A 16,068-nucleotide genomic window follows, 5' to 3' on the forward strand; every position below is an offset into this window, starting at 1 on the left:
CTCTATGTAGTATGACGGTCAACAGATATTGAATACTATGACTAAGAACAATGCTTATGCACTTTGAGTCCTATGGTAGAATAGTGCTTTGCAAATGTTGGTTGTTGCTGTTGTATGAGCAGATTGTGTAGGTAAACTCTCATAATACATGGAGGTGGTAAAATTGGTAAGTGATTGGCCAATCATTATTAAAAATGTGTGTACTAGGCTTTTATGTTATCCTAGTAATCCCAAAGTTCCCACTCCAACATCCAACAGAGGGGGTGGGTGCAGGACCAAGTAGCCAAAGTCCGCACAAGTATCCAAAGAAGGTCCGCACACCACTTGAACCGGAACCTTTTATTGCTCCATCAGACAATCGATCATAAAACCGACAATTGTTTAGTGGCCACACAGGGTGTCCTTTTGTCAAGGCACAGTTACGATAATGATGTCTTGACAAAGGGGACTCTGTGTGGACCCAAAACTATCATTTTTATGATCAATTGTGTGTATATGGTGAAGTAGCAATAAAAAGTTCCTGTTAAAGACTTTCTTTGGATACTTTAATGTTATCCTGACATTTCATTTACTTTTTTATTGAACCACCCAGAAGATATTTAGTAGGTTGCCTGAAAAAAATTGTGTTCCTCTGTACTTGCCGAGTCACTTAAGTATCTCCAGAAATATTGCTGATCGCTGTAGTTCTAGTTCTTAGCTGGAGTAAAGCATCCTATGATTTGCAGATGATTGATGCATGTTAGCGTCAGATTGTTAAGCTGTCATCTTGCCAGCTCACTCTCCCAACAGAAGTTTTTAATGTCAATTTAATTTACTAGAAGTGAAAGGACAGAAATGAACCTAGACAGGTCGTAAATCATTACAGGCCTTTCTTATGTTACGAAGTTCATTTTCTATGAGTATCCCAATGGTTTTACAAAGGGGCTTTGAATTTTTCATAGCGATGACAATTTCTGTTGAAACACTGAGCTGTAAAAATATTAGTTTACCATATCAGACCATGAAATCATTAAATCAAGCCTTAAACTTTTATTGCTAGATGTGCCTCTTTATGCAGAAACAGGCACGCCAGTGAAACAGCTGTGTGTGCACCGAGAGCTGAGCCCTGTTTAAATGAATGAATGAAGCCATGTGGCAAGCGCTACACTCACTAGACCTGAAATTCTCTCGCGGTACCAGGTTAACTAGAGTTTGAGAGAACACAGGGGCCCATTCATGTGTAGTGTCTGTTACAGCCTTGGCCTGTTGCAGAAGATTAGAACTCAAGGTGACAGAATGCCTGCTGTGCTTGTGTGGGTATGTATACAGTGTAATATATCATAAAAGAATAAAGGTTTACTGAACTGAATATGCAGTATTAATCTAGGAAAATGATAATAGGGAACAATACAATCTAAATACTAAAATTAAGGATCTGATCCAATTGGCAAAAATCAGGTGACAATAAGGTAGAACTCCCCACTGCACTAGCACCGCGGCCCGTCATTACCTGCTGATCATTTGCCAGCGTCGGTACCCGTTTCTGCAGCGCCAATCCCCCCGGAAGCTCAGCCATGCATCCCCTGGTTGTTACTCACTCTGCAGTGTGGGCACTGCCCGAAACATCGCTCCTCTGTTGCTCTGTGATACTGTGCAAAGCACATTTGAAGCTCCCGCCGATGCTCCTCATTGGTCCCTGAGCTAAACCAATAAGAATCCTTACTGAGAAGGATTTTCATTGATCTATCAAACTGCATGTAAAATACATTTTTTAAAGTCTTGTTGACTATCTACTAGAGAGCAATGTAAAGCTTGATAAAAAGAATACAGTCCCTGGAAAAACAAGGCATTGGGACTTTGTTCTTTTTAAAGCTTTACATTACACCCAGCAACTTTGGTCTGAGTGTGAAATCTCAAAAACAGCTGACTGAGAAAAGAATACTGCTCAGTTATGCAATGAACCACGCTTCAGGACTTGCATGAGTTAAGGTGGCCATACACTGGCCCGATTTGCGCCCGTTTCGACAGCAGATTCGATCACTGGGATCGAATCTGCTGCCAATCGTTCACGCTACACGCCGAATTTTGATCCATTCCGTCCGATCCCGTCGATCGCGCCGTGCGGAAAATAACCGTCGATCGCCCGCGGGTAAAGAGCGCATCGCTAGCGGCGTTCGAGTGCCCGACGACCGACGCAATAGAGCCGCATACATTACCTGCTCCGCCGGCGCGACTCCCGGGTCTCCGCTCTTCTCCGTCTCCGCTCTGGTCTGGTCTCCGGCATGCTTCCCTTCTTCCTGTCCCGGCAGGAAGTTTAAACAGTAGAGGGCGCTCTACTGTTTAAACTTCCCCCAGACAGGAAGAAGGGAAGCATGCCGGAGACCAGACCAGAGCGGAGACGGAGAAGAAGAGCGGTGACCGGGGGCAGTCGCACCAGCGGAGCAGGTAATGTATGCGGGATGGGGGGGAAGCGGCGGCAGCACCACCACAACAGATTGTAATCGGTTTCAGGCTGAAATCGGTTCACAATCTGTTTGCAGTAAAGGCAGCCATACGATCCCTCTCTGATCAGATTCGATCAGATAGGGATCTGTCTGTTGGTCGAATCTGATGGCAAATCGACCAGTGTATGGGCTACCTTTACAGATTAAGAGCAGTGAGTATAGAGGCTGGGGGCCGAAGCCTTGCACTAATTATCTGTCTGACCCAGTTTGATAACATCACTCCCTGCAATATCCCATTGTGATGATGAACAGTGGATGTATCAAACCTTGTTAGGCTTAGGAGGAAAGCATGCAATTACTTTTTATTTATTTATTTATTTTTTATAATTTTGGGATTTTTGAGCATTTTTCAAGAGAAGTTCACAAACTATTAATAGAATAGGATAAGTCCTTTTTTGTTTTTAAGCATATGTGGACACTAAAATCCCAAGTGAAAAGTATAATAGCTATTTCAGGAGGAACTCCATGTCCGTTTTTGAGGTGCCATTGTGTATCTGCCTGTAATAATGTTATCAGACACTTTAAATGTACTTTGTGCATATTTGCAACTTTTTGGTGATTGAGTCTGCTTAGTTTACAATGTAATCAGCCATTCTCACTGATTTTTTGTAAACATTTGAATCTTGGTTTATGATTGAATCAGTCTCTATATATACAATACAGTATATGAAAATTATTCATGTTACAGTTTCAATGCTATGCAATATAATTTGTGTAGACTTTTCGATGTTTAAAATGCAATACTCACCACAATTCAGACTGCACTAGCAAGATTGTTCTTGCTTTCTAACCTAAGGCTGATAATCTATATCATTGTAAAGTGTGTTCTCATAGGTGCATCGGGAAGTCCCTGCAATTATCTCACATTTAAATGTATAAACTGACAATTCAACACTACATATAGCTAGAAGTATATTACTATATAGTGTGTCTCATGTATGTAAAATGTGCGTTACACATTTTTATCTATTCCTCACGTATGTTGTCTTATCCGCTCTTACAGCATGCATGTTCCGGTACAATGGAATATCATTCGTCTACCTCATCTACCTCCTGCTCATTCCTTTATTTGCAGAACCCACCAAGATAACAATGCAAGGTAAGATTTTATTTTTCTTTGACAATATTATTTATCATTATCATTTTTTCATTTTAATTTGGATTGTGGCATCCAAGTTACTGGCATGTTGTACACTATAGAGTACATACTGAGTATTAGGTACTTTGCCATACCTACATATCTACAAATGCAGATGATCAATATGTTAGTATAAATATTATTGATTGTACGCTATCACTACACATCTTTATCTTATCGGCTTGTGTGTTATGTTCTGTGGGAACAGAAATGGGGGTACATGGTGCCGGAGTAGTGGCGTCACTGAGCTGTGTGATAGGATTTGAGGCCTGGATTGTAAGTAGAGTCCACTGAGTTCTTCTGATCCGTTACTCTTCCCAGGTATGAAACTAGGTCAGAAGACAGATTTTTATAAATCCTTGGTCAGGCCCCATTCACATTGGCCTAAAAAAAACAGATGGTTTAGCGGAATGGAACAGAATGGATGTGAACAGATCAAGTGTTAACCACCCTGGCGTTCTGATTAAATCGCCAGGGTGGCTGCGGGAGGGTTTTTTTTAAATAAAAAAAAAACTATTTCATGCAGCCAACTGAAAGTTGGCTGCATGAAAGCCCACTAGAGGGCGCTCCGGAGGCGTTCTTCCGATCGCCTCCGGCGCCCAGAATAAACAAGGAAGGCCGCAACGAGCGGCCTTCCTTGTTTTGCTTACATCGTCGCCATAGCGACGAGCGGAGTGACGTCATCGACGTCAGCCGACGTCCTGACGTCAGCCGCCTCCGATCCAGCCCTTAGCGCTGGCCGGAAGTTTTTGTTCCAGCTACGCTGGGCTCAGGCGGCTGGGGGGACCCTCTTTCGCCGCTGCTCGCGGCGGATCGCCGCAGAGCGGCGGCGATCAGGCAGCACACGCGGCTGGCAAAGTGCCGGTTGCGTGTGCTGCTTTTTATTTGACGAAAATCAGCCCAGCAGGGCCTGAGCGGCAGCCTCTGGCGGTGTTGGACGAGCTGAGCTCGTCCAGACCGCTCAGCAGGTTAACTAATTGGTCCGTTCAAACAGATCCATATGATCCATTCCATCGCAAGTTTGGGTCTGTGGTGATTTTCTTGGGTCGACGGATGCGTCCCATTGACTGCGAGCTAACAGAACAGAGGGTAACTGATGGGAAATGGATGCATTTAAAAGCTCATCTGTTCCATGTATAAGTTTTCACATGGATCAGTTTTCCATCTGTGCCAGTGTGAACCGGGCATTAGATTTCAGGATTTTTTTTTTGCTTGCTAGTCCCTCATCCCCAAGAGTTTTAGAAATAAAGGCCTTAGTCAGTCATGTTTTTAGCACCACACTCCTGTTGGCATGGGCCTTCTGTGTCTGTTGTTAAACATGGCACCTGGTTGGAGCATTCTGTTTATTTACTTAAATGCAGTTATACATTTATTTATTGAAAAATTGTTATTCTCTTTATAGAGAACCAGCATGCTATGTGTGCTTTAAATAAGGGACTGAACTACCATCTATAGACAGGCAGTAGGATCACACAAAAGCAATGTATCTTGCTGCCCAAAACGGGTTTAGAATTACTGTATGTTTATTATGTGTGACGTAACATGAGGTGTCTTATCGACATATTTTAATTGCATGTTTGCAGTATAAATGGACTGCATATTTTAATAATGATCAGTACATATATATTTTTGTGTTTGCAAGCTTTTTCAATTAAGTTTTGTGGTTTTTGTATTACACATGCAGGCTAAACCTGCGTTGTTACCCTATTTTGCCACAGGAGGCCGCAAAAGCAATGAAAGTCTATGTAGCTTTTCACACTTACTGCTATTCCTTGAGGGCGCCAAAAGTATCCGATACGACGCAAGGGCAACAGTGTGTTACCATAAGCACACGGTGCTTGGGGTAATGGTAGTCTATGGGCGACACGTGTAGTGTAAAGGACAAAGCGTGGTGCTTTATGGCTCACATGCATGGACCAATGGAAATGCCAGTGATGTACCTCCAGCCCAGAAGGGAGTAGGTCACTGAGCGGGGGGTGGCGCTATGCATATGTCTCTGACAGCGCACTCTGCCGCAGGGTCTTATGTTTGTCACCTTTTGCGTTGTGATGAGATGAGGCAGGGGCATCCCCTCTGCAATGCAAAAAATAGATGTAAAACCGGCCTAAAGGACTACCATGATGAAAAACTGTAAAATTTAAACTATATACACAATGTACATTTGTTCCAAAGTGAAATATACATTAAATGACTTTTTCCTATGTAGCTGTAACTAACAGTGGTATATTTTTCTTATTGGTCCTGGTGGCTAATCTCTAGCAGTAAATGATTAGTATCGAAGGAGGTGTTGGTAAACCACAAGCTTACTGAGCTTAATAAGTGGCATTTCTTTTTGTGCCAATTTCAAGTATTCCATCATTTGCCAAATGGTATTCCTCCATGCATTCATATCACTGAGCTTTGCTTACATTAAGGTTTTCTGGTGCTGGAAAAGCTAAAGTATTTGCATTTTCATGGGGTGGGGGGAAGACAATAAATAACTTAATGGAATGACAGTTTGATACATCTGCCAGTTTCTGAAATCTTTTGTGCATTACCAAGTAATTATGTGTTTCTTTCTTTAGAAACCTTTGTATTGATTAGTCTTGCATGCTGAGGACGTGCTGGTAGAGATGTATTGGTACTAAAGAAAGAATTTGCTGAGCAATGCAATGTGACTTACGATTTACATAGGACAGATAAGGTACCATGGCTAATTGCAAGCTGATCCAAACAAGACCAGCTTTGTGGTGCATACATGAAACATACAGTGATGAATAAAGAGTAGGATGCATGATTCTTTAGGCAGCAAATACTTTGACATTTTACGCTTTTAATGTTACAAAATTCGTATGAATAAATATTAAGAAATAATCTTGAGAGAGGAGTAGCATGGACCGTGGCCCCTTAAAGAGAAACTCCAACCTAGAATTGAACTTTATCCCAATTAGTAGCTGATACCCCCTTTTACATGAGAAATATAATGATTTTCACAAACAGACCATCAGGGGGCGCTGTATGAATGATTTTGTGCTGAAACCCCTCCCACAAGAAGCACTGGGACCGCGGTACTCTGGGCAAACTGCCACAATGTAACAATGTTCACAGACAGGAATTAGCTGTTTACAGCTGTCTCTAACAGCCAAAACAGCTAGGAGCAGCTACATAACCTGCCCACAGTAAAAATGTCACCATGTAATAAATGTCAGAATGTAAATCGGGGAGAGGAAAGATTTTACAATGAGCAAACACTGACTAAATCATTTATACATAATTATGGTAAACAATGAAGCACTTTTTTTACTACATTATTTTCACTGGAGTTCCTCTTTAAAGCAAGTATAGTATGCTCCTCACCTTACTTCTTTCACGGGTCTGGAGGAGGGAAGCTGACTGATACTGATGCCTAATGAAGGGGAGAAGGGGGGGCACCTAACACCATTGGCACTGGCTGGCTGCTTATCACTGCTATTATGTAGGGGCGGTGAAAGAAGGGTTACAGAGACTATTTACTACATACTTCCTTTGTGAATATCTGTGTGAGTGTGGGGGGTCTTTGACATTACCTAATTTTGCTAGGTGTGGGGGGGGGGTGAGGGGTGAGCACAGAAGCTACCTAATACTTCTATTTGGTGAGGGGGGGGGGGGCAGAAGTGACCTAGTACTACTGTCTGGGTAGGGGAATAGGGGGCACAGAGGACACCTCATACTGCTATCTGTAGGGGGGAGAGAAGGGGCACTCACAGACTACCTAATTCTGCTATCTGTGAGGGGGGCACAAAATAATTCAAAATAATTCAAAATGTTCTGTTGCTGGGATGCTTAAACATATGGAAATGTTTACTCACTAAAATGAACAGGCTGACTACATGCATGTTTTTGCCAAACTGCTATGTTCACAATTTTTTTTTACCTAAATGATACCTAAAACTAATATGTGTTGAACTTTTGCTAACTTGATAGCCTGAGACAAAACCTCTAACTTGCACTGGTAACAGTACACTAAACGTAAACTGACCCCAACATTAACAAATCCAAATCTAACCCAGCTATCCAGAGTCCTGAAACCAGCCGTACTTATCTATTGGGATAGGAAAGTCCTGACACATCAGACCTTGTTCCATCTTAGGTGTCAGCTGGATGCAGCTCAGTGCATCTTCCACCGTCTTTTCTATATTGGTGTGGAATGAAGGTCAGAAATGACCACAATTCACTTTAAATGAGCACGTTCCTAATCCTAAGTATGTTTGTAAAAGGACCTTTAAAGCAAATATGGATACACTGATTAGGGAGTGAATATTTTTCAATAAATTCCATACCTATATAGTGATGGGGGGATAAGGAGAGCGTGTGGGTGGGTGAGGGGGGGGGGGGGAGGGAGGGAGGGGGCACCTCCATATACAACAAAATGCCTTTTAACTTAATTTGGAACAGGTTTGTTTTGCAAAACTGAATACTGTTTAATAATTCATGTTGTTGCTTACCCCCTATAGGCTAATAATCCATTATGGCTTTTAATGTAGTCTAGATATGTAAGCAGGAGTCAGAATGTGTGCAGCAGAGAATTGTTTAGTGTAAAACAGCTGAACTGAGCATGTAACATGGCGGTTAGCTTGGAGTTGATTGTACTGTACAGGAGTTAGTGATTGATTCATGCAGCCATATGCTATTCATCAAATATTTATCATCTGCACCTTCAAAGAGCTTGTAAGTGACTGCACTAGTACAGAATATTGTTAATTATCAGGCATTTACATGTGGTGCCATGTCTTGGTATTATACCTTCCATAGATATTATACTTCCCACCCTGTTTCACACTATGCTTGAGAATGCATTCTGATTCCTTTGGATAAAAATATTTCCCGACAAATTTAAAAACTGGCTATTACGTCAATTCTTACCTTCTCCATTGCTGTCCCCATACTGATAGGATCCTTTGTGTCTCATTTTGAGATGCTCTTCCCTTATAGACAGGCTCTGGCTCAGTAGTGAGTGACCACTGTACAGACATGAGCCTGTAACCCAAAACAATTATGATCAATCATTTTGGGTCATATACTACTTTCTGCTGTTGTTCACCTGAATCAAACTGTCATTGATAGTATGTTTTTGGCCACTTTTTGGTTCTTTTTCAATTGCAAAGTACTAAAAAATTATTTTAAATACAAGATGAAAAATGATCTCCTAGGCGAAAGCTCAGGTGAAAAGGTGACTTGCATATGGGCCCTGGTGCTTCAGGGATCAGCTAAGCACCGTGCAGGCGACAGGGATAATTGGGACTGGAACAGCGTTTGCGCAAATGACGGTAAACAATGGTGAGCAATAGTACCGATGGCTGTTCATTTCTCTGAATGGCCAGCGTTTAAGCGTCAATTACCGCCAGTGTCATTTGCCTTTGCCAAGGCTAATGTACAGAATGACCCCTGAAGCACATTGAAAAACATTAGGCATCCATATGAACAGAGACTGCCACCAGTATTCCTGTTAAGCTTGGAGGTGTAATCTCCACAGTCAGCATACAACACATAAGCTGACGTGAAGGAGGTACACACACCAGCACAAGGGATCAGGATATCCCCAGTTTAGTGGAGGAGAGGACTGACTCCAATAGGAGATTGTGGTGCACAGAGCCGGTGCAGATCCGAACAGCCACAATCAACACTTTCGTAATAACGTCTCAGCGCAAAGTAGCGCTGAGCGCATAAACCAGGACTGAGGAGATCAGAACAAGTAGACAGAATGAACGCTTGCTAGCTAGCGGCTACTTAGCGACAGCAAGCGTCCAAAACCAGACAGACTGGAATGAGGCAGCCAATGCGTTGCGGCGATGGCGTGCCTCACAAAGACAGGACAGGATAGTCAGAAAATAGCAGGATCGAGATAGATGAACGTAACACAGATAAATATACAATAAGTATGTTTTCCTAGCGTATTACAATTACAGCTATCAATGAAACTATTTGTAAGGTCTGACTAACATATGTATATATCGGCAATGAACCGATATATGACATAAGCAGGAACGCTGACTAGGACTGGAGTAATACAGGGAACAGGACTCAGAAGGATTCGCTATCTCTTCGCAGAGATGAACGCAATCCACAAACAGTAACAGAACAGGATTCAGAAGGATTCGTTATCTCTTCGCAGAGATGAACGCAATCCACAAACAGGACCAGGAACAGGATAACTAGCTCAGCACGGGTGTTCACGGTACGCGCAAACTACCAAAACGTGCTGGAAAACTGACTAACTGAACACAGGAAATAAACAGTTCGTGTACGTATATATCAGCGACACTGATGTATCAACGTAACACGAATACAAGGAAAATAACAAAATGCGCAAGTATGCGTATATATTGGCGATGAACCAATATATGACACAAGACAAGCAAGTAACAACTTCTAGAACAAGAGCAGAACTAGGAGGACTCGCTGACCCCTTCGCAGGAGTCAGCGCAGTCCACACGGACCAGGAACGAGGTGGGGCACGAGCAGAGTAACAGATAGAATCTGAGACTATGGTAGCCCATGAGACATTGCAGGAAGCAGTTCTTTATACTGAGGTCATCCAATGGGAGCAGACCTGCAGATTCCCACACAAGTGAATGGTAATTAATCACAGGCTAATAGCAGGAAAAGGCAGACAATGATATGCAGCCTGCAGGAAAGGGACTGCCCCTCCACTGCAGCAGACAATGTTTGTTTACACAAGAGCATGTTAAACTGTCATTAATTTCAGAGTGACTGCAGATGGAATCAGCAACTAGTTTAAGTGCAAACCAAACTATGCAAGAAAATGCATGTAATAACATCAGAACTGCTTGGGTTACAATAGCACTGCAGCCAGCGGTAAACGCTGCAGACATGATCATAACATTACCCCCCCCTTAAAAGCGGATACCAGACGCTTTTCGAAACTGAAATTCCCAACAAAACAATCTGACTGATAATTCATGATGACCGGGACAGCCCGGCAAGACCAAATTCCAGAATCAGTCCCCACAAGACTGGACCCATCAGAACCAGAACCTACAGAACCATGCCCGTCAGCACCACAAGCCTCAGTGTGATACCCATCAGAACCACGACTTCCAGAGAAAAGCCCCCAGAAACTCTCTGAGCGATACCCACCGCCTTCCCGGGACTGTCCAAAAACGCCAAAGCCTTTGCAATGCCCACCGGAACTGTCCCCACCAACACAAAACCCACCGTTGAACCAGTCCAAGGTACCAGGACAAGTTTCCTCAGAGATCTCCCAGAACACTTGGAAGCTCCAAAGAGATCCCCACAGGTCAGAACACCCCTTAGGCTCACATGGAGAACCATCAAGAACCCCTATGGAACCCAGGGCAACTCTAGAGTCAGGGTCACAAGGACAAACATCAAGATCAGGGTTTTTAGGGACCAGAACCATCTCCGGGCATGCAGGCCAACCGGCAACATCAGAACATGTCTCCACTAGGGAAGCGTGTGAGCACGCCAACACAGACACACTTGGGCACTCTGGCATACGAAGCACATCTGGGCACACCGGCACAAGAGAGACTTCTGGGCATGTCAAGGAACTGCAAACCTCAAAGTCAGTCAAGGTAGGACCGAAACCAGGACTGGGCAAAAAAAAAATCATCATGACTAGACTTCACAGTTACTGGATTCTCACTAAAAAATGCAGGATCAGACTTAGATGTCTCTGATTCCAGCAAAGTTATTAACAAATCATGTTCAGGGGCATTTACAAGACAGGACAAATCTTCTGATGTATGCACCGAACTAGACAGGGTTCCCATAACTTCTTCTGGACTAGACAGAGACTCATCAAATACACTGGATTGGAGCTCATGAAGGGCTGCAAAACAAGTCAGTAGTGCAGCAATCCCCACTGAACTAGGCAAAACTGAGTAACTCACTGGACAGGAAGGGGACTCAGGAACTTCTGCCACACCGGCCAGAGAACCAGAATTTTCCAGGATACAGGGCTGGGTTTCAGAAACACTCATTAACCCGGACTGAAATTCTGAGATTTCTATTATTTTTTCCAGCGAGTCAGAATTATCCATGTTACAGGGCAAGACTTTTGAAACATTCAGAGGACAGGGCTGGAGTTCCTCGGCTGTTACAACACTGGAGAGGGACTCAACAACATTGGTTAAATCAGACTGTGTACAGGGCAAGGTATCTAACACACTTGCTGACGAGGACAATATTTCAATGGCTTCTGCTTCGCTGGGCAGAAATTCATCAAGTTTTATTAGAGCAGACTGTAATTCCAAAACAGCTGCTAGACAAGTGAATATTACTGCAACACCAACTGAGGTAAGCAGTGCCTCAGACTGTTCTGCTAGAGGGTTTGAAGTATCCAAAGTACTGGGTGAAGCATAAGACTCTGTGACCACAGCTTCACTGGACAGGATCACCGAACAGTCCACACTGCAGGGCAAAACCATGGAAGCACCTGCTGGACAGCATAATGATTCTGTGACCTGAGTTTCATTGGAGAGATCTACTGCACAATTCATGGTACAGGGCAAGTTCACTGGAACATTTTCTGAACACGGTAATAATTCTGCGATTTCGGACTCACATAGCAGACGCTCTGAGTTATTCATGAAACTAGAGTGAGGTGTAGAAACAGGAAGATCAAAACACAATGTTTGCGCATCTAAATCACCATTCAATTGTGAAATTGGAAAATTCAGATGCTGGGGTTCTGAGATTTCTGGACAGGATTGCTGGGACTCAGAAACTGATGTAGTGCATCTATTGGCATCTGCTGGATCAGACAGGAGTTGAACTTTATTAACACAGGTAATTTCTGCAGAAGTGTTTGCAGAGACAGGCAAGATTTTTCTGGTGTCTGTTTCACTGAACAAAGACTCATGAGTACTGGCTAGGCTGGACTCAGAAGTCAGCAGGACCTCTGGGTCCTCTGCTGAGAAATTTGTGCAGGGCAAGATTAAGGAAGTATTAGTAATTTCTGTCTTACTGGGAAGTAACACTGAGTTATCCATGGTACAGGGTGGAATTACAGGAACTTCAATTTCACACAAAAGGAGCTCTGAATCACTCGCTGAATCAGCCAAAGGTGCTGAAGCAGGCGAGTCCTCAGGAACTGAGGAAGTGGAACAATCTCCACTTGACAGTGTGTCTTCCCTGGTATCAACTGATTGAATCGCATAAAAATCGTCCAGAATCATTCTCCACACATCGATCAATGGAGCCACAAAGTCATACCCACACACACCAGTTTTTATTAGGTTATAGGCAGACTTAATGCATGCATTCAATACTAATTCACTTTTTGCACTGTAAAACTGACAAAATGAACTTGCATCTTTCTTCCATTCATAGACCAGGGCTTCCATCTCTCCTTTCTCAAATGGAGGATCCCATGCATATTTAACAGCTGAGCATTCCGGCTGATCATAGTTTGCAAATGTGTTAGTGGCAGAAACATACATTGGGTTATTTAGCAGGTGATTGGCCGATTTCTTATTCCTAAGGATCTCCAATACCTGTAGCAAGTGTTGAACTGTAGTGTATGCAAATTTCCCTTGCTGCACGAATAAATTGATCTGTTCAATACTCTGTAATATATCTTCATAATCATATTCAGATAATTCATTTAAACAAGAACTTTTATTTTCCCTGGCTAGCAATGAAAGTTCATTAGTAGTTTCATAGGTCCATTTGACTCCCCTGAATGGTGACTGAATTTCATTATCTGCTACTGGCGGAGTCTCATTACAGATCTGATGCGCAGTCGCCAAGGGCAACGACTCCGCTGATTGTAACGCTTTTCTTTTGGAGCGTTTACGTTTGGCTTTAGACCCTGCTGCCTTAGCAGAAGAAAAGTTATCAGAACAATTATCTGCTTGCTGATTATTTTTGTAGGCAGTAGAAGGAGCAGCTGATTGACAAGCTGCCAGGAGCTTATCAAAAGGGCTAGGCAAATCGGTTTTGCGCAGCCAGTTATGGATCACAAACGCTAGAAATTCCAGTGGTCTCTCTTTTAAATTGGTATGATCCAAGACATCGTAGGCCCACTGAAACAATCTTCCCCTAAATAAAACATAAACTAGCTGGGGGGCCCACGTTGAAACAGGAGTAGCCTGGAGCTCGGGATTGGCCAGGAACCTGGTACATTCAGAAAAAAACTCATTTTCTGTTTCGGAATTGAGCTTCTCAAATTTCTTAAAGGAACAGGAACCATAACAAACAGTGTCATTTTTGCTGGGAACCCCCCCCACAATGGGGATTGGTAATGGGGCTACCATAATGTTAAGCTTGGAGGTGTAATCTCCACAGTCAGCATACAACACATAAGCTGACGTGAAGGAGGTACACACACCAGCACAAGGGATCAGGATATCCCCAGTTTAGTGGAGGAGAGGACTGACTCCAATAGGAGATTGTGGTGCACAGAGCCGGTGCAGATCCGAACAGCCACAAACAACACTTTCGTAATAACGTCTCAGCGCAAAGTAGCGCTGAGCGCATAAACCAGGACTGAGGAGATCAGAACAAGTAGACAGAATGAACGCTTGCTAGCTAGCGGCTACTTAGCGACAGCAAGCGTCCAAAACCAGACAGACTGGAATGAGGCAGCCAATGCGTTGCGGCGATGGCGTGCCTCACAAAGACAGGACAGGATAGTCAGAAAATAGCAGGATCGAGATAGATGAACGTAACACAGATAAATATACAATAAGTATGTTTTCCTAGCGTATTACAATTACAGCTATCAATGAAACTATTTGTAAGGTCTGACTAACATATGTATATATCGGCAATGAACCGATATATGACATAAGCAGGAACGCTGACTAGGACTGGAGTAATACAGGGAACAGGACTCAGAAGGATTCGCTATCTCTTCGCAGAGATGAACGCAATCCACAAACAGTAACAGAACAGGATTCAGAAGGATTCGTTATCTCCTTTCGCAGAGATGAACGCAATCCACAAACAGGACCAGGAACAGGATAACTAGCTCAGCACGGGTGTTGACGGTACGCGCAAACTACCAAAACGTGCTGGAAAACTGACTAACTGAACACAGGAAATAAACAGTTCGTGTACGTATATATCAGCGACACTGATGTATCAACGTAACACGAATACAAGGAAAATAACAAAATGCGCAAGTATGCGTATATATTGGCGATGAACCAATATATGACACAAGACAAGCAAGTAACAACTTCTAGAACAAGAGCAGAACTAGGAGGACTCGCTGACCCCTTCGCAGGAGTCAGCGCAGTCCACACGGACCAGGAACGAGGTGGGGCACGAGCAGAGTAACAGATAGAATCTGAGACTATGGTAGCCCATGAGACATTGCAGGAAGCAGTTCTTTATACTGAGGTCATCCAATGGGAGCAGACCTGCAGATTCCCACACAAGTGAATGGTAATTAATCACAGGCTGATAGCAGGAAAAGGCAGACAATGATATGCAGCCTGCAGGAAAGGGACTGCCCCTCCACTGCAGCAGACAATGTTTGTTTACACAAGAGCATGTTAAACTGTCATTAATTTCAGAGTGACTGCAGATGGAATCAGCAACTAGTTTAAGTGCAAACCAAACTATGCAAGAAAATGCATGTAATGACATCAGAACTGCTTGGGTTACAATAGCACTGCAGCCAGCGGTAAACGCTGCAGACATGATCATAACAATTCCTTTTACTACTGGCTCAGAGTAGCAGCCTATGGGCTCGATTCACAAAGCGGTGCTAACCCAGTTAGCATGCCTAAAAGACTTTAGGCATGATAACCATTGCACCATGCTGGTGAAAAGCCAGTTTAGGCGTGATAAGTTTAGGTGTGATAAGTTTAGGTGTGATAAGTTTAGGCATGCTAAGTTTAGATAAGTTTAGATCGCTTGCAAAGTCCCGCACGCAAAGCAGCGCCATTAAACTTTATACGAAGTGCACCAGTCTTTGCTAGCGTAAAACTTTTGATCAGCTGTGCACTGCGGTGCTAACGCAGTTGGCGCTTAAACTTATCACACCTAAACTTATCACACCTAAACTTATCATGCCTAAACTTATCACACCTAAACTTATCACACCTAAACTTATCATGCCTAAACTGAGTTTAGGCATGATAAAGGGCTTTTCACCAGTGTGCTAACTGTTAGCACCGCTTTGTGAATCAGGCCCTATGTGTGGTTCACATAGATCTTGTAACGATTGGTGTCAGCAACCAGAGAGAGAATCTGATCCTTGGCGATCCGCAGTATCCCCAAAAATACAGATATACCCGATCATTGAGGATCTGCGGAATCGTCAATAATCAGATATGTCTAACCTCTAGACACCGGAGAGAGTGTAAGTGTTTGGTGCAACAGTAACAACTCTGAGTAAAGACCACCAGAGGAGCTGGCGGCCTATACTCCTGAGGAATTCACCCCTGAGCGGTGGGTGATATTCCTGTAGCCTGTGGACCCCTGAGCGAGGGA

At 43.3% G+C, this 16,068-nt stretch overlaps 1 protein-coding gene across 10 annotated transcripts in view; it reads left to right on the top strand.

Annotated features, from left to right (window-relative positions):
* PIEZO2 (piezo type mechanosensitive ion channel component 2) overlaps positions 1-16,068 on the top strand; it is a 474,955-nt gene that overhangs the window by 141,805 nt on the left and 317,082 nt on the right. For all 10 annotated transcript variants that reach the window (XM_068237153.1, XM_068237160.1, XM_068237158.1 and 7 more), the window contains exon 2: positions 3,487-3,582. In XM_068237153.1, coding sequence (XP_068093254.1) covers positions 3,487-3,582 — 96 coding nt within the window. The remainder of the gene's footprint in view (positions 1-3,486; positions 3,583-16,068) is intronic.

The sequence above is a fragment of the Hyperolius riggenbachi genome, chromosome 5, assembly GCF_040937935.1.
Source record: "Hyperolius riggenbachi isolate aHypRig1 chromosome 5, aHypRig1.pri, whole genome shotgun sequence".
NCBI classification, from domain to species: Eukaryota; Metazoa; Chordata; class Amphibia; order Anura; family Hyperoliidae; genus Hyperolius; species Hyperolius riggenbachi.